This window comes from Macaca nemestrina, chromosome 9 (genome assembly GCF_043159975.1).
Source record: "Macaca nemestrina isolate mMacNem1 chromosome 9, mMacNem.hap1, whole genome shotgun sequence".
NCBI lineage: Eukaryota > Metazoa > Chordata > Mammalia > Primates > Cercopithecidae > Macaca > Macaca nemestrina.
In genome coordinates this window covers 119,074,477-119,099,594 of record NC_092133.1, presented here as the reverse complement: position 1 = coordinate 119,099,594, position 25,118 = coordinate 119,074,477, and the positions used below count along the sequence as shown (strand labels likewise).

Here is a 25,118-nt window from a genome sequence, read left to right as displayed (position 1 = left end):
TTTTTTTTTGTCTGAGATCGAGTCTCGCTGTGTCACCTAGGCTGGAGTGCAGTGGTACGATCTTGGCTTACTGCAACCTCCACCTCCAGGGTTCACGCAATTCTCCTGGGTTCATTTTCCCGAGTAGCTGGGAAGACAGATGTGCGCCACTATGCCTGGCTAATTTTTGTAGTTTTAATAGAGATGGGGTTTCACCATGTTAGCCAGGCTGGTCTCGAACTCCTGACCTCAAGTGATCCATCCGCCTCAGTCTCCTAAAGTGCTGGGATTACAGGCATGGGCCATTGAACCTGGCTATTTTTTGAGAAAGGGTCTCACTTTGTCGTCCAGGCAGAGGTGCAGTGGTGTGATCACGGCTCACTGCAGCCTCTACCTCCACAGGCTCAGGTGATCCTCTCACCTCAGCCTCCTGAGTAGCTGGGACTACAGGCATGCACAACTACGCCTGGCTGATACTTATTGGAGAGAATTCTTAAGGAACAGACAATAGCTCTCCTTCTTCAGAGGTCTTGAAACAGAATAAAGGTGCACGGTCCAATGATTTTCAATTTTTTTTCAGTGTTTTGGAAACTTACAAGTTTGTTTATTACAGTAATATAGGTGAGAGATTTATTTGCTTACTTTTAATGAAACTGTACTTGGGTATAGCCAGTGGGCTTATGGCCCAGGCAAAGTTGTTTCCACAGTGACTGTGACCAACGATGCTTTCACAAAACTGGTTCCTGCTCACAGACAGGACTGGAGGTACTTATTTTCTAGGGGGTTACATTATGGAGTCCCTTGCTAGGAAAATAAGTACTGGAGGTGAGGGGCTTATTTACTAGGGGGGTGCATTATGCAGTCCCTTGCTAGGAAGCCTGCTTGATTCCTCCAAACTGCAGAGTTTCTTGAAAAAAAGAATCAGAGAGGAGAAGTGAGAGCAGAAGAGGTCAGCAGTTACACTGAGCATAAAAGAATCAATCAGGAGAAAGGAACACAAAGTACAAAGCCTCATAAATCCAGAGAGAAAGAAGGAACAGAGATTCTGAGCTAGCTAAAAGAATATGAAGGTGGGCGTGCGCCTGCAGTCCCAGCTATTCAGGAGGCTGAGGCAGGAAGATCACTTGAGGCCAGGAGTTCGAGACCAGCCTAGGCAACAAAGTGAGATCCCATCTCAAAAAGAAAAAAAAGGTGGGGTGCAGTGGCTCACGCCTGTAATCCCAGCACTTTGGGAGGCTTAGGTGGGTGGATCACCTGAGATCAGGAGTCCAAGACTGGCCTGGCCAACATGGTGAAACCCCGTCTCTACTAAAAATACAAAAATTAGCCAGGCGTGGTGGCATGTGCCTGTAGTCCCAGTTACTTGGGAGGCTGAGGCAGGAGAATCACTTGAACCTGGGAGGCAGAGGTTGCAGTGAGCCAAGATCGCGCCACTGCACTGGGTGACAGAGTCAGATTCTGTCTCAAAATAATAATAATAATAATAATAATAATAATAATAATAAGAGCAAATCCCAAGAAACCCTGTTTGTAACCAGCGCTGTAATAATGACTTGACAGGGAGCAATGCAATCCTTCCATCAGGCAGGGCAACTCACACTGAGAAAATGAGAGCCCAAAGCCTATTTAGAAGGCCAAACCTTGAGATGTCATAGAATAAAAGGATGATGGTTCAGCAGGACAGTCATGAATCAGAGTGACCTATCCTTAACTGGTAAATGAGGGCAGCTCCTACACTTACATTTGCCATAGCAGATGTTACTTGCAGATGTAGTGGAAGAGTCAGGGCACTGACTGAAACCAGATTGTCTGGGCTTAATACTGGTCTGACACTCACAGCTACATGACTTTGGCAAGCTATTTAAGCTTGCTGTGCTTGATTTCCTCATCTGTAAAATGGGTATAATAACAACTCCTACCTTTAGAGAGCTATTGTGAGGATGAAAGGAGCTAATCTCTGTATAGCTCTTAGAACAGTGCGTGGCACATCACAACCTCTTCCTAGTGTTAGCTGCTATTATTTTATTGCTGTTATTATAAGTGATATAAGAAATTTGTCATTAATCGGATATGTTTGAAGTGAATGTTTTTCAACTTCAGTTAAAATCTTATCTATACAGTGAGTATCCTGTACTATTTTGTTAGACAATTTCTGCTAAGTAACCTCAAGCAACCTTCACTACATCCAGATTATACCTTTGATACTAGTAATAGATGGGAACATGCAACTGGGTCTCTCTGCCCAGAACTGACATGGTCTAGAGTTAACACATCCAGCACAGGAATGAAACTTGTTTTTAGAATGTAGAGTCACTGGCTAAATGTCGCTGGCATGTCACCCATCCATACTGTGCTTGTCTTTCGCTAATGTTTGTTCAGCTTGCTGAAGAGAACTGTAGCCAAATTATCCCAGGGACTTTGGAGCAAATGTAAGTTATAAAAATCAAGCTGAAGGCTGCCTATGCAAGTGAAAAAAATTCGCCTCTAGTGTTAGAATAATAAATAATCAGGCTGCATGTTTATCCTTCCTGGAGTTAGAACTAGGCTTATTGTTAGGAGAAGCGAGGAGTGTACTCAACGAGGAAGCCCTACAGAACACACATCTGAAGTCACACGTGCAGATGGTATCTAGAGATACCTGCTCTGCTAATTCTCTGTGTTTCGGAGCTTTGGTTTGGAGGTGATGGGGAGCTGTCTTAGATTTCCCCGTCTGTGCATTACTATTCAGGCTTGCTAAAGGTCACCATTGTGCATTGTCTGGTAATAGTTCCGGATGATGGCATGAGACTCCCTTTAAACCTCCATAGCACCTCTCCTTGTCTGACTGGTGAGAACAGAGGCCAAGGCAGGGATCCTAAGTGTCTGAGTTAGTCCGGTGGGATCAGGTCTTCCTCTACTCCCTGAAACTTTTCAGCTGACTTCTCTGTAGTTAAGGTGCTGTGTGAAACATACAAATAAAAATACCCAATGCACGGAATAGAGTTCCTGTGAAAGACGCAAATTACAACATTGAAGACCCTCATTTTAAAGGGTTCTGTTTTCCCTATCAAGGTGGGGGAGACCATGAGGAATCTGTGGGACTATCAGCCCTACACAGTTTCAACTCCACTTGCAGTGCTGTCAAATAGGAAATCAAAGATTCTTAAACATAAAATGAAACACCACAAGCACAAAACAAACAAAAAACTAAAAATCACTTACAGTCAGGTCTAAAGCCGTCACTTCTGGGTGTTCTCTTCACCAACAAACTACCATTAAAAAAAGACATGCTTTAGTGAACCCAATCAAATCTCTATGAATTGTAAATAGAATCAAGCATCATTAAAAGATGTAGTTGAAATACATATTTTGCTACTATGGCACTATATAGACGGTTCTGGATAAAAAGAAGAGAGCAGGTCAGGCACAGTGCCTACATCTGTAATCCCAGTGCTTTGGGAGTACAAGGTGGGAGGATCACTTGAGCCCAGAGGTTCAAGACCAACCTGGGCAACATAGCGAGACCCCTGTCTCTACAAAAAAATAAAAAATTTAGCTGGGTGTGGTGGCACCTGCTTGTAGTCCCAGCTACTTGGGAGGCTGAGGTGGGAGGATTGTTTTAGCCCAGGAGTTGAAGGCTGCAGTGAGCCATGACTGCACTACTGCACTCCAGCCTAGGTGACAGAGTGAGACCCTGTCCCAAAAAATAGATAAAATATAAAAAACTTTTAAAAAAGGTAGCTGTCAGTCAGGCATGGTAGCTCATGCTTATAATTCCAGCACTTTAGGAGGCCAAGAAGGGCAGATCACTTGAGCTCATAAGTTTGAGACCAGCCTGGCCAACATGGTGAAACCGCATCTTTACTAAAAATACAAAAATTAGCTGGGCATGGTGGTATGCATCCGTAGTCTCAGCTTCATGGGAGTCTGAGGCAAGAGAATCACTTGAACCCAGGAGGTTGAGGTTGCAGTAAGCTGAGACTGCACCACTGCACTCCAGTCTGGGTGACAGAGCAAGACTCCATCTCAAACAAAAAAACAAACAAACAAAAAATAGGGGGTAGCTGTACCTAGCTACTCAGGAGGTTGAGGTGGGAGGATCACTTGAGCCCAGAAGTTTGAGGCTGCAGTGTGTTATGATCACACTACTGTGATCATAGAGCAAGACCCTGTCTCTTGCTCTAAAAAAGGTCTGGGTGCAGTGGCTCATGCCTGTAATCCTAGCACTTGGGGCGGCTGAGGCAGGCAGATCACTTGAGGTCAGGAGTTCAGACCATCCTGGCCAACATGGTGAAACCCTAGCTCATCTCTGCTAAAAATACAAAACATTAGCTAGGCACGGTGGCGGGCGCCTGTAGTCCCAGCTACTTGGGAAGCTGAGGCATGAGAATTGTTCGAACTCAGAGGGCAGAGGTTGCAGTGAGCTGAGATTGTGCCACTGCACTTCAGCCTGGGCGACAGAGAAAGGCTGTGTCTCAACACAAACAAACAAAAAAATGAAGGGAGAAGAGCAATTGCACGGGGGCTCATCCAGCTGCTCCTGGAAACAGCTAATGGAGGCTCAGTAAAGAGGAACTCAGAAACATGGCGAAGCACGTCTTCTTCCCTTTCTTCTCTCAGGCTAGCAGTCAAGGGCTGCTTTTCAGTGTGGTCAAACTGTAATACCCCAGGGGAAAAGGTCACTAGATTGGAATATATTATACTGTTTGGAAAGAGCATCCTGTGTTAGCATACCTTTTGGGCTTGCTTGGAAAACCAGAAATCACCATGCTATGAATGTCCAACTCACCTGGCTACCTTAACCATGTTGGGCTTGTATTTCTCTATATTGCTGAGTAGTGCTTTCATGGTCCTCCCAGTTCCGACGACATCCTTTGCAGAAAGGACAGATAAATTCAACAAAGTGCATCTGAGCAGCACAACAGACTTTTCATCCAGGGCGATACTCCTGATTAATAATGCATCGTAATTAAAAATGCCATCCAATTTGGAGCCAAAGGAGGAGGAGGAGTGGGTTATGTTTTATCTAGACAGGCACTTCCTTCTGGAAGCTGAGTTTTGGGGAATCTACCGGAGACTCTTTCCTCCTTGAATCCTTTAGCTGTGTTGAAGGGCCAAATTTAGCCTTTGGACAGCATGTGGGACTCCTCATTGAGTACATTTGGACTCGCGTATGCACATTCAAGGACTAAATTTGGCCCTGAGGTTATGTAACACAATACAAGGCACATGAATTTTCATGGATATGTACATCTGAATACACTGAATGGATAAATGCCTCCCCCTCATCCTCCCCCACTCAATAGGGCATTCTATGGCTGGGAAGTGAGAGGTGTCTGGACAGCAGCTGGTGACAGCCTGTGAATTCTGAGGGTCCACGGCTGCAGTGAGCTCGGGCTCATCTCCGCTGATGAGCTGCTGCACAATTAGAGGAGAATGGGCAGCCGCGATTTATTGTCCTAAGGACAGGAATCAGCTGTCACGAGCTGATTATCAAAACAACAGGTCTGAATGTAACCAGGCTTGGGCAATTCATTTGGTGAGAGGGTCTGCTCCATGGGTTATACTGAGCAAGAACTCCAGACACACATGGCGCACACAGGCAATTGTGTAGCAAAAGGTTGAAAATAGCTCCCCTGAATTTTTTGCTGTTTGATGAGACGAGCATGCTCCTGAAGGAAACGTGGCCATTTGCTGTATTAGTCCACTACTGCCATAGGGATCCCACGTTCTCTTTTTTAACAGAAAAACAAACGTAAAACAAAACAAAACAAAACCAAAAAAACCCAAAACCATAGCTTTCCCCATAGCTCACCATTTTTAATTGATTGTGTTTATGATTTTGATGCTGAAAGTATTTGAGAATTCTCAAAATCGTCAGAGGTCCTTAGCAAAAACACTGAATTCAGGGCAAACAGAGTTCTAACCTTGGTTTCATTGTGAAATGAATTTGGTTCGGTGAGCTAGTTTCCTCTTCTTTAAACTTGTCTGATTCACAAAGAACCATAAGAATCAACACAGAGATACGTGGAACTGGATACACAAAAAGGACAAAGTCGTCCACAAATATTGTTGCCAAGCTCTTATTCTACATTATTTGAAATCAGGGATGCTATTTGGCCCGTATTCATTAAATTTGGAGAGCATGCACCCAGTGGGAGCTCAAGAAATCCTTGGTCAATTTGATAACAAGGTGTGCAGTTTAAAACTCACCATTAGAGTCTTTCAACCTCCAAGTATGGAAAGGAAATGCCAGCTTACCTCAACAATGAGAACATTCTGAAATAAACAAAACCCGTATTTTAGAATGCGATGCCAATCTGACTCACAGGATACATACACATTTTTTTGCTTATAGTTAGAATTTCACAATTTGCTCAGACAGTCCTTCCCCATCCATCTAATTCAAAGGACTAGAGGTGATCTAGGTTTTCCAGATTCATTTTAACAGGTCCTCCGGCATTAGTTGGTGATGCAATGTTAGTATCTATATTTAGGTTAGAAACAAGCTTATGTTAGACCTGTCTGACGAGCTCTCCATAAAGTCATCCCTTCTCAGTAATTCTGCCAAGGGCCTCCCACCCCCACCTGGGAGGCAAAGCCTGTTAAGAGTTTCCCAGGAAAACAATGCAACATGAACCGCATCACTAACGGAGATTGTGCTTGGTAAATGCATCATGGGTTCAGCTGTGACAGCCTTCCTCTTGCACGACCACCAAAATCCCTGGGGACTCAGGATTTCCTCTTGGATTTCCAACCTAGATGAAGACAGTAGGCTAGAGAAAGGACTGGGAGGTGCCTGGTGTGTATTTTTAGTGAGATGGTTAGATTTCTTGCAACAAGGTCTCAAGGCATTCCTCTACCTCTTCCCTAAGCACACTGTGATATGGTTTGGATTTGTGTCCCTGCCCAAATATGCTGAAACGTAATCCTCAGCGCTAGAGGCGGGGCCTGGTGGGAGGTGACTGGATCAGGGGGGTGGGTCTCATGAATGGTTTAGCATCACGTCCCTTGGTGGTGGTGTCCTGATAGTGAGTTGCCCTGAAATCTGGTTGTTTAAAGGTGTAGGACACCTCCCCCTCTTTCTCTTGCTCCATGTCTGTCTCCAGACATGTGAAGTGCTGCTCTCCCTTTGCCTCTGCTATAATTTTTTTTTTTTTTTGAAACAGCATCCCACTCTGTCACCCAGGCTGCAGTGCAGTGGTGCGATCTCCGCTCACTGTAACCTCCGCTTCCCGGGTTCAAGCGATTCTCCCACCTCACCTTCCCACATGGCTGGGATTACAGGTGTGCACCACCACGCCTGGCTAATTTTTGTATTTTCAGTAGAGATGGAGTTTTACCATGTTGGCCAGGCTGGTCACAAACTTAGGAGCTCAAGTGATCTGCCCTTCTTGGCCTCCCAAAGTGCTGGGATTACAGGCACGAGCCGCCACACCCGGCTGCCTTCTGCCATAATTTTAAGTTTCCTGAAGCCTCCCCAGAAGCAGAACAGATGCCAGCGTCATGCTTCCTATACAGCCTGCGGAACTGAGAGCCACCTACACCTTTTCTCTTGATAAATTACCCAGTCTCAGGTATTTCTTTATATCAGTGTGAGGAAGGACTAATACACGATGATTGTACTACATTTTAATTTCTTGTTTGATATGTCTTCCCCACTATATTCTAATCGCCATGAGGTGGGGATCATGTTTGTCTCGATTCCTACCATATTGCCAGAAACTAGCATAATGCCTGCATATAAGTGCTCAATAATTATTTGTTGAATAAAGCAATAACAACTGATTAAACTTATTACTGAGTTAAAACTGACCGATTAATTGGATTAGGAGTGACATGTCAATGCTGCCCCACCAAATTAAAATATGACTGTGTTAATATGCCATCCCAATTTACTAAATGGTGAGACTATTCTTTCAATGTAATGGTGTTTTTCTTTCTTTAGATGACTTTACATTTATCTCTATGATTTATACAATACTTTAAGAATCATGACCCGGCACAGTGGCTCACGCCTGTAATCCCAGCACTTTGGGAGGCCGAGGTGGGTGGATCACCTGAGGTCAGGAGTTCGAGACCAGCCTGGCCAACTTGGTGAAACCCCGTCTCTACTAAAATATACAAAAATTAGCTGGGTGTGGTGGTAGGTGCCTGTAATCCTAGCTACTCAGGAGGCTGAGGCGGGAGAATCACTTGAACCTGGGAGGTGGAGGTTGCAGTGAACCAAGATTGCGCCACTGCACTCCAGCCTGGGTGACAGGTAAGACTCCATCTCAAAAGAAAAAAAAAATCAGATCAAATACTACACATTAGATAACTTACTTATGTTTAATGCAAGATTTAATTAATAAAAATGTTAACCACCCACCCACCAAACCAGCCATCCAACAACTCTGTTAACTTTGCACCATATGTCAAATGCATTCTTATGTGAAAATATCTTCTTGGAAGTGTTTTTCTGTCAGGTATGACATTTTTATTCATTAAATCCATTGAAAATCTTAATTTTATCATGGAAATACATAAGATTATTTTGTCTATTTTTGAAGCAAGGCACCATTCTTTCAATATATTTTAGTATATTGAAACCCCTTCTGTAACAAAAACTACAAGAGTCATGCTGCCAGGGGAGTCCCCTTGGTATTTTGAACACAAGTTGCTATAATCTTAATGGCCAATTTGCAGTAGTTGCTTGAGATGTGCATTTTTAGTTTGATTGAGGCTTACCAATCAGACCTATAAACCAACCAGAATACTTGGAGAATGTTGTGATTCATTTAATTTTCTGGCTCACAATCTCTTTTTGTTTCAACTTTATAAAGAAAAACCTTTCTAAAATGTGTTAGTCTGCATTCCTGCCTAATTAAGTAGAGTGCACGTATTGAATGTAATTAAACATTTTTTTGATAGTACAGAACCTTGCAATACAATAGAGTCATCTTTGAAAAGATTTGCTTCAATTCTAAGATATAGTGGTAGGTGGGAAGTAGGATTTGGATGAATAATGATATTGAGAGACACTGTCACAATTATTCAAATACATTTTCAAATCAATGTAATGCATACACATGTTTAAAATAGTTTGAGGCCAGGCGCTGTGGCTCACACCTGTAATCCCGGCACTCTGGGAGGCCAAGGCAGGCAAATCATCTGAGGTCAGGAGTTTGAGACCAGCCTGACCAGTATCTTGAAACCCCTTCTGTACCAAAAAATATAAAAATTAGCTGGGCATGGTGGCGCATGCCTGTAGTCCTAGCCACTTGGGAAGCTGAGGCAGGAGAATTGCCTGAACCTGGGAGGTAAAGGTTGCGGTGAGCTGAGATGGCACCACTGCACTCCAGCCTGGGCAACAGAGTAAGACTCCATCTCAAAAAAAAAAAAAAAAAAAAAAAAAAATCAAGTAGATTGAAAGGTTTTTAAAAGAAAAACATCCCTCTATCACTTCACCTCTGTTCACTTCCAATTTTGTTTCCCAGAGACAGTCACTTTTAACTCTTTTAGCTGTTTTTCTGATTGTTACTTTTTTATTTCTAAAAAATAGATTTTGTCACGTTTCATATAGCTATTTCTGTACTTAAAAACATATTTAAATCATTTATTGACTTTCAGGTTGCTTGTTTCTTAAAAAGGGTTTAAGTATAAATGCATATTTTTAAATTTTCTTTTTCTTTTTTAGAGACAGGATCTCGATCACAGCTCCCTGTAACCTTGAACTCCCAGCCTCAAGTGATCCTCCCTTCTCAGCCTCCCAGAGTGCTAGGATTACAGGTGTGAGCCACTGTGTCCAGCCGTGTAGTCGTTCTTATCATAGAAAGTACATATATTTCCTTATGTATAAATATATACCTGTCAAAGAAAGTTTCTACTTTCTATAATATATAAATATAAAACATTATAGAATGCTTGAAAACCAGAAAAGTCTAAAGACTTCCTAAATTTTTGATACATGCTTAACTGTTTAAAGTATTTAAACATATTTCTGTGCTTTAAAATAGATGAAAGCTATTATAGCATTCTTTATTATGTATAGCCAAAATATTATAACATCCAACAAAAATGATGGTAATTTGTTAACATCATATAAAGCCTACTATATATTCAAATTTCCCCAGTTTTCCTAAAAATGGCCTTTGTAGCTGGTTTGTTCAACCTATACCATGGATTGGATCTTTCTCTTTTAATTTAGAACAGTCTCTTTTGCTGTACAGGCATACCTTGTTTTTTACACTTCTCTTTTTTTTTTTTGGTAATAAAGTCTTACTCTATTGCCCAGGCTGGAGTGCAATGGCACGATCTTGGCTCACTGCAACCTCTGCCTCCTGGGTTCAAGCGATTCTATTGCCTCAGCCTCCCGAGTAGCTGGGATTATAGGCATCCGCCTCCATGCCCTGGTATTTTTTTTGTGTTTTTAGTAGAGAAGGGGTTTCACCCTGTTGGCCAGGCTGGTCTTGAACTCCTGACCTCAGGTGATCCACCCGCTTGGCCTCCCAAAGTGCTGGGATTACAGGCGTGAGTCACCGTGCCCCACCTAGACTGACTCTTTTTAGGGACTAATGCAGTTGGTGACTTTAAGTTGAAGCCAATGCTCAATTACCATTCCAAAAATACTAGGGTGCTTAAGAATGATGTGAAATTGACTTTGCCTGTGTTCTATAAATGGAGCAGCAAAGCCTGTTTATACAGGCACATCTGCTTACAGCATGGTTTATTGAAATGAATATTTTATGGCCACTCTTGAGACCTACTGTGCAGAAAACAAGATTCCTTTCAAAATACTATGCTCATTAACAATCTACCTGGTCACCCAAGAGCTCTGATGAAGATGTTTACAAGGAGATTATTTTCATGCCTGCTAACACAACATCCATTTTGCAGCCCATAGAGTCATTTAGACTTTCAAGTCTTATTATTTAAGAAATAGATTTTGTAAGGTGATAGCTGCCCATAGATAGTGATTCCTCTGATGGATCTGGGTAAAGTAAATTGAAAACCTGAAGATCCACCATTCTAGATGCTATTCAGAGCATTCATCAACCATGAGTGGAGATCAAAATATCAACATGAATAGGGGTTTGGAAGAAGTTGATTCCAACCCTCATGCCTGACTTTGAGGGGCTGAAGGTTTCAGTGGAGAGGCCGAGGGTGGTGGCTGCTGCAGGTAATCCTAGCACTTTGGGAGGCCGAGGTGGGCGGATTGCTTGAGCTTAGTAGTTTGAGACCAGCTTGGGCAACATGGCAAAACCCTGTCTCTACAAAAACTGAGGTGGGAGGATCACCTGAGCCCGGGGAGGTCGAGGCTGCGGTGAGCCATGTCTATGCCACTGCACACCAGCCTGGGCGGCAGAGCGACAACTTGTCTCAAAACAACAACAACAACAAAAAAGACTTTCATGGAGGAAGTACCTGCGGATGTGGTGGCAATAGCAAGAGAACCTAATTAGAAGTGGAGCCTGAAGATGTGACTGAATTGCTGTAATCTGATGATCAAACTTGAACAGATAAGGAGTTGCTTCTTATGGATGAGCAAAGAAAGTGGTTTCTTGAGATGGAATTTACTCCTGGCGAAGATGCCATGAACATTGTTGAAATGACAACAAAGGGCTTAAAATATTATATAGACTTAGTGATAAAGCAGTAGCACGGCTGGAGAGGATTAACTTCAATTTTGAAAGAAGTTCTACTGTGGGTAAAATGCTATCAAACAGCATCACCATTTGCAGAGAAATCTTTCATGAAAGGAAGAGTCAATCTAAGCAGCAAACTTCATTATTGTCTTGTTTTAAGAAATTGCAACAGCCACCCCAACCTTCTGAAGCACCCACCAGCCTGATGAGTCAGCAGCCATCAATATTGTGGCAAGATCTCTCCTCCAGCAAAAAGATGATGACTCACTGAAGGCTCGGATGATCATTAGCATTTTTTTTAGCAATGAAGTATTTTTTCATTAAGTTATGTGGCTTATTTTTTAGACATAATGTTATTGCACACTTAGTAGACTACCATGCAGTATAAACATAAGTTTTATACGCACTGAAAAAACAAAAAATTTGTGTGGCTCTCTTTGTAGTGGTGGTCTGAAACCAAATCCACAATAACTCTGAGATATGGCTGTGCCTAAGATTAGGTAAAAGAGCTAAGGAGCCAAAATTATTTATCTTTATAGAATCAATATATAACATGGAGGCTGGGTGTGATGGCTCACATCTGTAATCCCAGCACTTTGGGAAGCCAAGGCGGGCAGATTGCTTGAGGCCAGGAGTTCGAGAACATCCTAGCCAAGATGGTGAAACTCTGTCTCTACTACAAATATAAAAGTTAGCCAGGCATGGTGGCGCATGCCTGTAGTCCCAGCTACTTGAGAGGCTGAGGCTCAAGAATTGCTTGAACCTGGGAGGTGGAGGTTGCAGTGAGCTGAGATTGTGCCACTGCACTCCAGCCTGGGTGTCAGAGTGAGACTCTGTCTCAACAAAACAAAACAGAACAACAAAAGAAATACTTGTGTAGTGAATCAACAATTTTGACTTCATTTCTTTCACTTTCTCTAGTTCATTGTATTTCTGATTCATCCCCTCCATTTTTCCTTAACAATCTGCAATTCCTCCTTAACCAAGCTGTCATCAATGTCTATTGCTTTTAATTTTGCACTAAGCAATTTCCTAAAACTCGCGTTTTTTGAGTGGGCAACTTCTTTTCTCAGTACACACTGTGCCTCCTACACACTTCCAATCTGATAACTCTGATCACTGCATCTGAGATGTTTGCCAGTTACTGTCTTAGTCATCTCATCACACCTAGCTCATTTCCTCCCAGAAAGCCAGTAAAATCTGCAGCCTAGGAGCTGCAGGCAAAAACTCTATGAGGAATCTCTGGAGTGTGCTTTCTTTGCTGTTGCATGATTCTGATCAAAACTAATCACAAGGGGTTTCCTAACAAAAAAGAAAAAGAAAGGAAGAAAGAAGAAAAGAAGGGAGGAAAGAATTGCACAAATCGACATGATGCTCTTAAGTAGGTTATTCCTACTTCTAGCATTTTAGAGCACACAGTGATTTGCACACCACACTGTCTCATCTGCAGCGGTGTAGTTTGGTGGCTGTGGTCACACTAATCAAGTGCAATGGCAGCAGTGACAATGAGCTGTAATGTGGATGTGGAGAATGAGCAGGAATGTGAATATAAACCCCATGGAAAAGGGAATGTAGTTTAGCATTTCATTTTATGTGATAAATTCACAAAATTTCCAGAATCATCAGTCAGTGAGTCTTTCCATTATTGTTCTCAGCTTAGTCAGATGCAATAAAAAAAGAATGATTTAAACAGTTAAGGCAGCCAAGGGGGAACTTTTGGCAGGTTCTGATGCTTCATTCTGGCATTTAATTAGAATCTTAGGCTGGGTACAGTGGTTCACTCCTGTAATCCCAGCACTTTGGGAGGCTGAGGAGGGTGGATCACTTGAGGTCAGGAGTTCGAGACCAGCCTGACCAACATGGTGAAACCCCATCTCTTCTAAAACATACAAAAATTAGCTGGGTGTGGTGGTGCACTCCTGTAATCCCAGCCACTCAGGAGGCTGAGGCAGGAGAACTGCTTGAAACTGGGAGGTGGCGGTTGCAGTGAGCTGAGATCATACCACTGCACTCCAGCCTAGGAGACAGAGCAAGATTCTGCCTCAAAAAAAAAAAAAAGAAAAAAGAAAAACTTATTTGAGGGCAGATTTGAGGGGCATGTCTCCCAAAATCTTGGGCTTAACCTGCACATCTGTGTTTCCATGTTGCCAGATTTGTGTCTGTTTCCATGCATTTTGTTTTATTCCACCCTTTCAGAGGTTTCTCGTGAATATGAATAAAATCTTGCTTTAATAGATACACACATTTTATGAAGTGCCAGTATTAAATCAACTTTGGAAAAAAAAAATCAGTCAGAGAGTACATTGTGTAGACAGCTTAAACACACCAAATAAAATGCTTTTAACGTCATGAACTGAAGAGGCCATTTAACTTGATCATTGAGGGCTCACTTTATTCAACAGCAATGACCTATTTAGAACCATGACTCAGACAGCTTCCCGTGTGAGCTTCCTTTCCTTGGAAGAAAAGAAAGAGAGAGAGAGAGAGAAAGAGAGAAAGAAAAGGAGAGAAAGGAAGAGAGAGAAAGGAATTTAATAAAAAGCAAAAAAAAAAAAAAAAAAAAAAGAAAAGAAAAGAAAAAAGAGAAAGAGAGAAAGAAAGATAACAAAAAAAGAAAGAAAAAAAAGAAAGGTAGTTTCTCGGGGTTCAAAGCAAAACATTTTTTATTTAAAAAAAGGAAAGAAAGGGAGAAAGAAATGGAAGAAGGAAAGAAAAGAAAGCCAGAGATAGAGGGAGGGAGGGAGGGAGAGAGAGAGAGAGAGAGAGAGAGAGAGAGAGAGAGTGGGGTGGCTGTGTAGCGTCTCCTTTTCTTCTAAATATTTTAATCCCATGTCTTCAAGGGCTCCAGAAGTACTATACAGTTATGTTCATAATGCCTCTAACTCACATCATGACAAGATTATGTAGGTGAGCCATGTCCCCATGTTTTACAGAGTTCTTTCATACACAAATTTAATTTTAAAAAATCCTTTCTAGCCCTCCCTCCTTCATTTAACTCTGTCACGTCTCCTTTTGATGCCAGGATTCCTTCTCTTCCACCCTAACTTGGCTCCTGTAGTTCAAGTGCTCCTGCAGGCTCCGCCCACCCCGCCTCCAAACTGCTCTCTCCCCTCTTTCAGCCCTTCTTCCCTCTTGTCAGTTTCATTTTCCTGAAACACAGCTCCATGATGTCATCTCTGCTCAAATACTTTTGTGTCTCTTGTTTGCTTTGCTGAGCAAGTTCAACTCTTCATTGGGACTTTCAATGTATTCTACACACCAAACCCCGTGTTTTCGTTTTTTTTTTTTTTTTCTACTACTTTCCCGTTTTTGATTAATTTCCTTCAGTCATGCTGGTCCACTCCTGTCCAGTGATCTTACTCTTTTCCCACTTACCCCATTCCGTATTTTTATTTTTAGTAAGTATTATTCTTGTTGTAGGCTTTGTGGAATTTTCTTCGAAGCTGTCACCTATTTATGAAGGATTAGGGCTAATTATTAGTGGGGGATAGGTTGTGGTATTGTATTAAATTTTGGTGGGGTTTTTGTGGGTTTAATTTTTTTTTTTTTTTGAGACAGGGTCTTGCTCTGTTGCCCAGGCTAGAGTGTAGTGGCATAATCTTGGCTTACTGCAACCTGTGCCTCCCAGGTTAAAGTGAGTCTCCTGCCTCAGCTGGGATTAGAGGTGTGTGCCATCACATCTGGCTAATTTTTGTATTTTTACTAGAGACCAGGGTCTTGCCATGTTGGCCAGGCTGATCTCAAACTCCTCACCTCAAGTGATCCACCCGCCTCAGTCTCCCAAACTGCTGGGATTATAGGCGTGAGCTACTGTGCCTGGCTGGCTTAATGGTTTTTGAAATTTATTTGGAGGGAATGATTGTTGGTTTTCGGTAGATGACAGTGATAGCTACGGAGGAGTACCCTGGGGCTTGGGGATCAAGTGTTGCCACGGGGGACCCTTCCCCTCTCTTCTGTGTTAGTCACAAACCCTTCTATTCCAGGCAAAAGCTCACCCTCCCCTCTCTAAGACTATCTGAATCCTAAGGAATCCTTCATTCTTTGGATTTCATTAAACCCAAGGAAAGAGTCTTGTGTGGAAAGATGTATGGGACTCTTCTTAGAGTGCCAAGCATTAAATAAGAGAAGGTGTATTCCTGGGAACAAACTCCTGGCAGAGTAATAACATGATGATAAACGTACTTTAAATGTAAGTTTACTGAATGACTGACAAATTCTATTACGACTACAGGAGAAAGGAGAAGTCACTGCAGCCTCAACCTCCTGAGCCCAAGTGATCCACTCGCCTTAGCCTCCTGAGTAGCTGGGACTACAGGCATGCACGACCATGCCTGGCTAAATTTTAAATTTCTTTTGTAGAGACGCAGTCTCACTATGTTGCCCAGGCTGGTCTCAAACTCCTGGCTTCAACAATCCTTTCATCCAGTGGAGATATTTATTGCAGTTTCAGACTTTCTTCTACACCCATTAAAACAAGTACCCACTAATTGTTGGGTGCCTTTTCCTTTTACATTTTTTTCCAGCTAGTGTATATTCTGCATGATGGAAAGATTTTGGAGAGCCTCTAAAATATATTTATAAAATCTTGCCAATTCTTATTTTTTAAACTTTATTTTTTCATTGATACACAATGTTTTATGTATTTATGGAGTTACATGCACAGAATATGTAATGAGCAGGTCAGGGTATTTGGGGGAGCCACTGCCTTGACCGTCTATCATTTCTATGTGTTGGGAACATTTCAAGTCTTCTAGCTACTTTGAAATATACAACACATTGCTGTTAACCATGGTCACTCTACATTGCCATTGAATAGCGTGCCTTATTTGTTCTATCTAACTTAATTGATAACCTTTCATGGAGAGGCTGAATGAAGAATGAATGAACAGGGTGGGTCATATGAAGGCCTTTATCTTTTTTTTTTTCGATCTTACTCACATATTGTATTTTATTTCTTATGAAAACGGCTACCCAAAGAAGTCATTGTAGCAGCCTACTATTCTAAGGCAGCAACTATAACTTAAATGCTAACAAACTCACTCCATAAGACCTAAAACCCTTCCCCAGGGCTGTAATGGGTATTTAAGTTTCCCAAGCCCAGTGACAACTAATGATTTTTATTACCTATCGAATAGGAACAAATGGATTTTAATAGTTCCCCTATAGCTGAAAAACTCCACAAACAATACGTTGCCTCTACCTACATGATCCATTGACTCATGCCAGAAATACTTTCTAAAATGCTTACGACTGTGATGTTCAAACTGGGCTCTGGCTACTTCTGGTGGTTATTTGGTGTTATGCCAAGGCATATTGGAAGGCCTTTATCTTTTTTAAGGAAAAGGAAATTTTAAAAGCTAAGTGAAATTTTTTTCACTGCTCCACCTCAGCTGTGTTGCATTCACTTCCTCAGTCCCCCTTGAGTCACCTGTGAGGAAGCCCTCCCGCCTCAACAAAGAGGGCGCTCTTCCCTCACTCAGCACCTTTCTCTCCACCTCTCAACTTAACCAGCTGGTGGGTGTGTCCTTGGGTGTGACCAGGTGGGTCCTCTGCCCTGTCCTCTCTTAATCGAAGACTTCTTTCTAATTTCCACATAAGAGGACCATCCACTTGTTCAGTCACCAAATATTTATTCCAATTTGTTATGGACCAGGTATGGTCTCTGCCCACTGCATGCTGACTTCCTGGTCGGGCAGACAGGCAAATAAAAAGCCCTAAGGTAAACATTGCAACTTGTGGAAAGGACTCTAGTGGAAACAAGGTATGGATATAGAGATTATTATTTTTTTTTTTTAAGGGACAGAGTCTTGTTCTGTTGCCCAGGCTGGAGTGCACTGGTGCGATCATAGCTCACTGCAGCCTTAACTCTTGGGCTTAAGTGATCCTCCTCCTCAGCCTCCCGAGTAGCTGGGATTACAGGTGTGCACCACCATACCTGGCTTATTTTCGTATTTTTAGGAGAGACAGGGTTTTGCTATTTCGGCCTGGCAGGTCTCGAACTCTCGACCTCAAATGAACTGCCCACCTCGGCCTCTGAAAGTGCTGGGATTACAGGCATGAGCCACCATGCCCCGCCGTCTACGTGCAAATTTCTTCTTGGCATTCATTTAGGAATCTTAGAGTTGTCACTTTGACAGACTCCACAGCAAAAGCACAAGGTAAACTATTTCTTTTGTGTAATAAACCTGTAAGGAAATGTCCTACAATAAAATCCTGAAATGACGTGCTAAAGACCACTCCAGGGTCGTTAAAACTTATGAATTTCTGGAAATTACTTTTAGTATTTTAGCTTTCTAGGATATTGTTTCAGGTACCAATGTAACAGTAACATCAAATGGTGGCTTAGTGATGCATTAACATCAGCAGGTTAATTCCAATTTTTATGGAACACAATTTACTGCTGGATAGCCATTTAACACATGAATCTACTATGCTGTCTTCAGAGTAGAGAGAAGTATGCTGTTTTGTAGTCAGAGTCCTTGTGGCTCCACTTTGGGTGGCCAAAGCAGGTGGATCACTTGAGGTCAGGAGTTTGAGACCAGCCTGTCCAATGTGGTGAAACCCCATCTCTACTAAAAATACAAAAATTACCCGGGCATGGTGGCAGGTGCCTGTAATCCCAGCTACTTGGGAGGCTGAGGCAGGGGAATCATTTGAAACCAGGAGGTGGAGGCTGCAGTGAGCTGAGATCATGCCACTGCACTCCAACCTAGGGACAGAGTGAGACTCTGTCTAAAAAAAAAGTCCTTATGGCTCTATAGCGATCCTAAGATTATTACACATATTTTTATTAAATGTGGCTGCTATTTTTTTCCTACCCAGGCATTGCATAACAATAACAACCACAAGTATGAGAGATTAAGCTTGTGTAATAGACTAATCCATTTTACTTAGAAAGCCAAGCTGTTCAGGGATAAGGGATACAAGCTAGGTCAGTACTGCTGAACAAAAACAAATTCCGGATTGCTTTTATTCACAGCAAACTTGCATTTCAAGTAACATTCCACGAACATCATTTTCATTAGGAAACAACCCTTCTTTCCAGTTTATGTATTTATGTCAGAATCTAAACAGTCTTTTCACTTCATTATTATTAAGCACTGGCAGATGTGGAACTCCAAGTTAAAACTGGAGGTGTTCTTCCTATCATTTAATAGCTTACATTCTTTTTAATAGAAAAAAAGGCAAAGTGCTGAAAATGTGCTCTTAAGAGGTCCTTTTCTCTTCCCTCCCAAGATTTTGTACATGTCATTGAACCTGTGTAAATGTCTTACTGAAGAGCCTAGGAGCGGAGGATGAATGAGAAAAAAAAGGCAGATGAATAAATAAAGGGAAAGCTTCCTTTTCAGAAGGTGCCTGGAAAGATGAGTAGAAAAGGATTAGAACAAGGTGGGCAAAGGGGTTTTGCTGTCTGAAATAAGATTGGAAGGAAGCTTGGAGAAGAAAGATTTGGTCTGCATGGTGTCTTGGAAGCATTCTAAAAAGAGTGTTTTAGAAAGGGGAGATCATTAAAAGGATTCACACAGCCATTTGTATGAATTGGAAAACCCGGGAGAGTGTCTGAAATGTCCTGTGAGTGCTGACCTGAAATGCAGGTCACCGATGCCCCCAGACATCAATGCAGTCTGAGCACAGCTACATTAACAAACCTTTCCAGCCAGTGTTGAAAGATCATCACCTCCGATTATCTGCATCTCACCCATGGACTGGTCATTCTGCAAAAAAGGAGAAAAAAAAGGGAGACAATTTTACCACCCAAGAAAACCTTTAAAGCACATTTTCCTGTTTACCCAGTTAGTGGCCGGAATGTGCCTTACAAATATAGCACAAATAGCTAATAGGGATTCATGGTTGCCTATGGTTACCAAGAGCCACGCTCCTGCTACTGCCCTTGAGACAAAGCTTTCTAATGGCTGGTGGGGAGAGGGTGGGTATGCAGGGGGAATGGGAGAGTGGAGAGAGGACAGACAAACTGAACATGAAGCAAAACACTCTGGAAGGTGCCTGAGCCTATCCTGGAGCAGAGGGAACTGGAGAAGACAGCCACACTCCTGTGCTTCGCCTACCTAGGGGTGGACCGAGTACGTGTCAGCTTTGCCACCAAGCCCTGATTAAAGATCCGCAGTGGAGAACAGTCAGGTTCTGGTTTCCTGAGAGACTGGAGGCCTCCTCTACTCCCCACCATCGGAGATCCGGCCCCTCATCTGACATCCAGAGCAATTCTAACAGGCCATGAATCAAGAAGTACTGTACTTAGACCTTCTGACATGAAGGATGAGGCCTCAGACAATTTCTGCAGGTCCTAAGAATGTGACACTCAGAACTACGTGTGTGTGTGTATATGTATATACACAAAATATATATAATATACAAAATATATATACAAAATACATATATACAAAATATATATGCACGTGTGTGTATATATATGTGTGTGTGTATATGTATATGTGTGTGTGTGTATATATATACACATATACTTTTTTTTTTTTTCTTTGAGACAGGGTCTCACTTTTGCCCAGGCTGGAGTGCAGTGGCATGATCACAGCTCATTGCAGCCTCAATCTCCCAGGCTCAAGCAATCCTCCCGTCTCGGCTTCCCAAGTAGCTGAGACTACAGACAGGCACATACCACAGTGCCCTGGCTAATTTTTTTTCTTAATTTATTTTTATTTTTAGTAGAGAAAAGGTCTTGCTATGTTGTCCAGGCTGTTCTTGAACTCCTGAGCCCAAGTGATTCTCCTGTCTTGGCCTCCCAAAGTGCTGGGATTACAGAGAGGAGCCACCACGGCTGGCCTTAGAACCATATTTAGAAGACTTTTCATTGAAATCATGTTAGAGTTTATGATCATTTACTTTCATCATGTTTGTGTATGGTATATTATCCTGTCCTAATGAAACCTCACAAAACAAACAAACAAAATGGATTGTTACATAGTGACCATCATAATAGAATGACACAGAGGCAAAACAAGAAACAGAACCAGCCACTTGTCTCCCAGCCTCATTACAGACCCACATTAAAGGAAGCAAAGCCAATATATTCAGGCAGTCTGTTTCATGACCAAGCAAGAATGCTGTGATGTTGCAATCCCTTGATTCTAACAATAACCTTGGGGAGAAAAAGACGATCTAGGCACCATATGTGCTACATGCTGAACCAGGAAACGTCTTTAGTTACTGCTGTGGACAGCTGTCACTTTTGCTAGCTCAGCATCTTCCTCCTTTATCCTAGCAAAGAGGCCCTCCCTCTTCCTGGGGGGAGTCCATTCTGCACGGTTCAGGTAGGGCCAGGCCTTCACAGTGCAGGCCAACCAACTGGGCCTGAAGCTATATCCAACCGCAGACTTTCCAGCTACTCAAGCCAATTCCTTTAGGAATTTTCTTGGGCTGGTTTGAAGACTCACTTGTAAGTGAGTCTCTATCTAGAGGTACAGTTACTTTGTTATGGAGTTGGTCATCTGGGAAGGGAAAAAGGAGCCAAACCACCAGTAGGACAGATTTGCCAATGAAACACATTTTGTCTTTTTACCTTGCTGCTCAAACGAAAAAAAAAAGACCTTAAAATTTTTTACCTTTTTTTTTTTTTTTAAAGAGACGGGGTCTCACTCTGTCACTTAGACTGGAGAGCAGTGTTGCAATCATAGTTCACTGCTGCCTGAAACTCCTGGGCTCAAGCGATCCTCCTGCCTTAGCCTCTCAAGTAGCTGGGACTACAGGTGTGCACCACCATGCCTGGCCAAATATCTTTTTACTTCTGCTTGGTAAAGCATTCACTCCTTACCATGGATGGTTGGAGGGAGCACAGGCAGACAAGGAGAGAGGCTTCACACACTAGCTCATCCTAAAAGTGGCCCACTAAGTTAGATAAACCCAGTTATTTTATTCTTACGGGAACTGATATATCAAAAGGAGAAATATCAAAGGATATTCAGAATTTACAGATGTTTCGTTGTTTTTGTACATTTATCATCAGATATTCACAAGTAGTCATGATAGTGGTCTTTTTGACTTGTCAAAAATGTCAAAGGAGAAAATTTTCTTGTCACTGCTAGAGGTGCTGAAATAGAGGAATTAACATAGGAAGAATTTCTGCACGTTAGACTTAAATATGTTAATAGCAGCAGGAAAAATAAAATGTCGGTACTTCCAGGGGACTGGGTTATACAGAATTGAATACAACTACTAAACCACAAAGTTTAATGTAACCAGTGAGATTTATAGTCTGTCAGATCAGAGTAAATTTCACAATAGTTCTACATTTTCATCTTCATTCTATTGATTAAAACCAAAAGCCAAAAAAATCAGAGAACTAAATAATGTGCTAAAAGCCATAGAGTATGTTGCCAAGCAAGTGTTACTGAAGAAATTCTTCTTCCAAGTGTATAAACACGTTTTTTAAAAAAATTTTTAATTGACCAACAACTACTGTATATATTTGATATGATTAGGCTGTGTCCCCACCCAGATCTCATCTTGAACTATAGTTCTCATAATCCCCACGTGTCATAGGGAGGGACCCAGCGGGAGGTAAATGAATCATGGCAGCAGTTCCTTCATGCTGTTCTCATGACAATGAGTGAGTTCTCACGAGATCTGATGGTTTTATTAGGTGCCTTTTCCCCCCTGCTTCCTTCTGCACTTCTCCTTCCTGCCATCATGTGAAGAAGGGCATGTTTGCTTCTCCTTCCGCCATGATTGTAGGTTTTCTGAGGCTTTCCTAGCCCTGTGGAACTGTGAATCAATTAAGCCTCTTTCCTCTATAAATTAACCGGTCTCGGGTATGTGTTGTTATTAGCAGCATGAGAATGGACTAATACAATATTTATGAGGTACAATGCGATGTTACGATACATTTCTGCATTGTGGAATGATCAGATAAGGCTAATTACCATATCCATCACTTCAAATATTTATCATTTCTTGTGTTGAGAACATTTAAAATCCTCTTTTAGCTATTTTGAAATATATATTAATTATAGTCTCTGTGCTGTGCAACAGAACACCAGAACTTATTCCTCCTATCTACCTGTAACTTTGCATCCACTGACCAACCTCTCCCTTTTCCCTATTCTCCCCTGCTGCCCCCAGCCTCTGGTAAGCACCATTCTATTCTCTACTTCTGTGAGTTAAACTTTTTTATATTACATATAAATGCAATTATATGGTATTTATCACTCTGTGCCTGGCTTATTTCACTCAGCATAATGTTCTCAGTCCATTCATGTATATACATGTTTTTAATATTAGATTTGTCCTTAATTCATCTGGAATTTATATCTTCCAAGTGGGTATACTGTCAATTGTTCCAATATAATTTATTGAATTATTATTTTTCCCTACTGGTTTGAAACATTATTTTGATCATATCTATCATTCTCATATGTAAGGGTCAGTTTCTGTATTTTTCTAATCTAACACATCTACATAAACATTAATTAATCTAACATGTCCAATTAATTAATTAATCTAACTTATCTATTTCCAACACCCAAATCATATTGTTATAATTCTCGTGGTTGTTTCCTTTTTCTTTTCTTTTTTTTTTTTTTCAGATACAGGGTCTTGTTCTGTCACCCAGGCTGGAGTGCACCCTCAAACCCCTGGCTGCCAGTGATCCTCCTGCCTTGGCCTCCCAAAGTGCTAGGATTATAGGTGTGAGCCACCACGCCTTGCCTTATCATAGCTTTTTAACATGTTTTAATATTTGGTAGGACTAGTCCACTTTTTAGTTCTTTTTAAAAATTGCCTTGAGGCTGAGGGTGGTGGCTCATGCCTGCAGAGGCAGGCACTTTTGGAGGCTGAGGCAGGAGGATTGCTTGAGCCCAGGAGTTTGAGACCAGCTTGGGCAACATAGTGAGATCAACATTTCTACCAAAACAAAACAAAAAACCCCACAAACCCAAAACTGTCTTGGTAACTTTTGTACATTTTCTTTTTTCCTGTCTGGTGGGTTGTACAAAGATCAACTGAATTAATGTATATGGAACATTTAGAACAGAACCCGGCACATGGTTAGCATTCCGTAAATGCTAGACAGGATTAATTTCTTTTCTAAAAATTGTATGGCCAGGGGCTGTGGCTCACACCTGTAATCCCAGCACTTTGGGAGGCTGAAGCAGGTGGATCACAAGGTCAGGAGTTCAAGATCAGCCTGACCAATATGGTGAAACCCCATCTCTACTAAAAATACAAAAATGAGCCAGGTATGGTGGTGCATACCTGTAGTCCCAGCTACTCGGGAGGCTGAGGCAGGAGAATCGCTTGAACCTGGAAGGTGGAGGTTGCAGTGAGCCAAGTTCACACCACTGCACTCTAGCTTGGGCGAAAGAACGAGACTCCGTCTCAAAAAAACATTGTATTATTATTAATTTAATTTAATTTAATTTAATTTTTTATAGAGATGAAGTCTCACTGTATTGCCCAGGCTGGTCTCGAACTCCTGGCCCCAAGCAATACTCCCACCTCAGTCTCCCAATTTTTTTCTTCCTTCCCCCAACCCCCGACCCTGACTCAGCCCCTGAGGAAATGGCTACTCCTCAGTCCTCCACTGGTACACTGGACTCTAGAGCTCCCCTGGTTTACACAGTCCAGAAAAATAAGCCTTTTATTTCCCACTGGGATGGTGAAGGAAACTTAGAGGTTCAGCTTCTCCACTCAAAGGCTTTCAACAACCTTGTTCTTTTCATTCCATTCCTTCCTCACTCCACCTTCTAAAAACCTACTCCTGAGCCCTTCAGAAATTTGTGGCACGACCCCCCTACTTCTCACTGTTGGTGTCCTCCACAGGCATTTTGATGTTCATTTTCCCTATTTGGCCGAGTCAGTGCTCTTCCTTGATCAGGCACGTACCACCAAGCCGGGCTAATTTTTTTTTTTCAGTAGAGATTGGGTCTCACTATTTTGCTCAAGCTGGTCTCGAACGACTGGGCTACAGTGATCCTCCTGCCTCAGCCTCCCAATCACTGGGATTAGAGCCATGAGCTATCCCCATCAGGCCTAACCATGATATTTTTCTAATGGCTCAAAATCATCCTATATCTCTTGGATTGATGTTTGTGTGTTTTTAATGAACGTCACTGGTTTGAAGAAAGATGAACAATCCCAAATAAAATATTACAAGTAAGACTAGTCTATTGTTTTATTTTCTTTTGCTACCTTTGTGTATTTTTAAAGCAAAGTAATGTGAGCTTCATATAATAAGTTGGTTTTTCTATGAGCTAGAAGATTCTGTATATAAATGGATTTAGCTGTTTTGCTAATGTTCAGTAGAGCTCAGAATAAGTTTTATTTTATTTTATTTTATTTTATTTTATTTTATTTTATTTTATGTTAGAGACAGAGTCTTGCTCTGTTGCACAGGCTGGAGTGCAGTGGTACAATCTCGGCTCACTGCAACCTCCACCTCCCCAGTTCAAGCAATTCTCCCACTTCGCCCTCCCGAGTAGCTGGGATTACAGGTGTGTGCCACCACGATGGGCTAATTTTTGTATTTTTAGTAGAGATGGGGTTTTGCCATGTTGGTCAGGCTGG

At 41.9% G+C, this 25,118-nt stretch overlaps 1 protein-coding gene across 4 annotated transcripts in view; it reads right to left on the bottom strand.

The window, feature by feature from the left end:
- The window catches only part of LOC105480018 (phosphoribosyl transferase domain containing 1), a 109,440-nt gene that overhangs the window by 4,128 nt on the left and 80,194 nt on the right, over positions 1–25,118 (bottom strand). For all 4 annotated transcript variants that reach the window (XM_011738448.3, XM_011738447.3, XM_011738446.3 and 1 more), the window contains 4 exons: positions 19,235–19,300; positions 6,220–6,237; positions 4,748–4,830; positions 3,181–3,227 (listed from right to left, as the gene is read on the bottom strand). In XM_011738448.3, the coding sequence (XP_011736750.1) occupies positions 3,181–3,227; positions 4,748–4,830; positions 6,220–6,237; positions 19,235–19,300 (214 nt within the window). The remainder of the gene's footprint in view (positions 1–3,180; positions 3,228–4,747; positions 4,831–6,219; positions 6,238–19,234; positions 19,301–25,118) is intronic.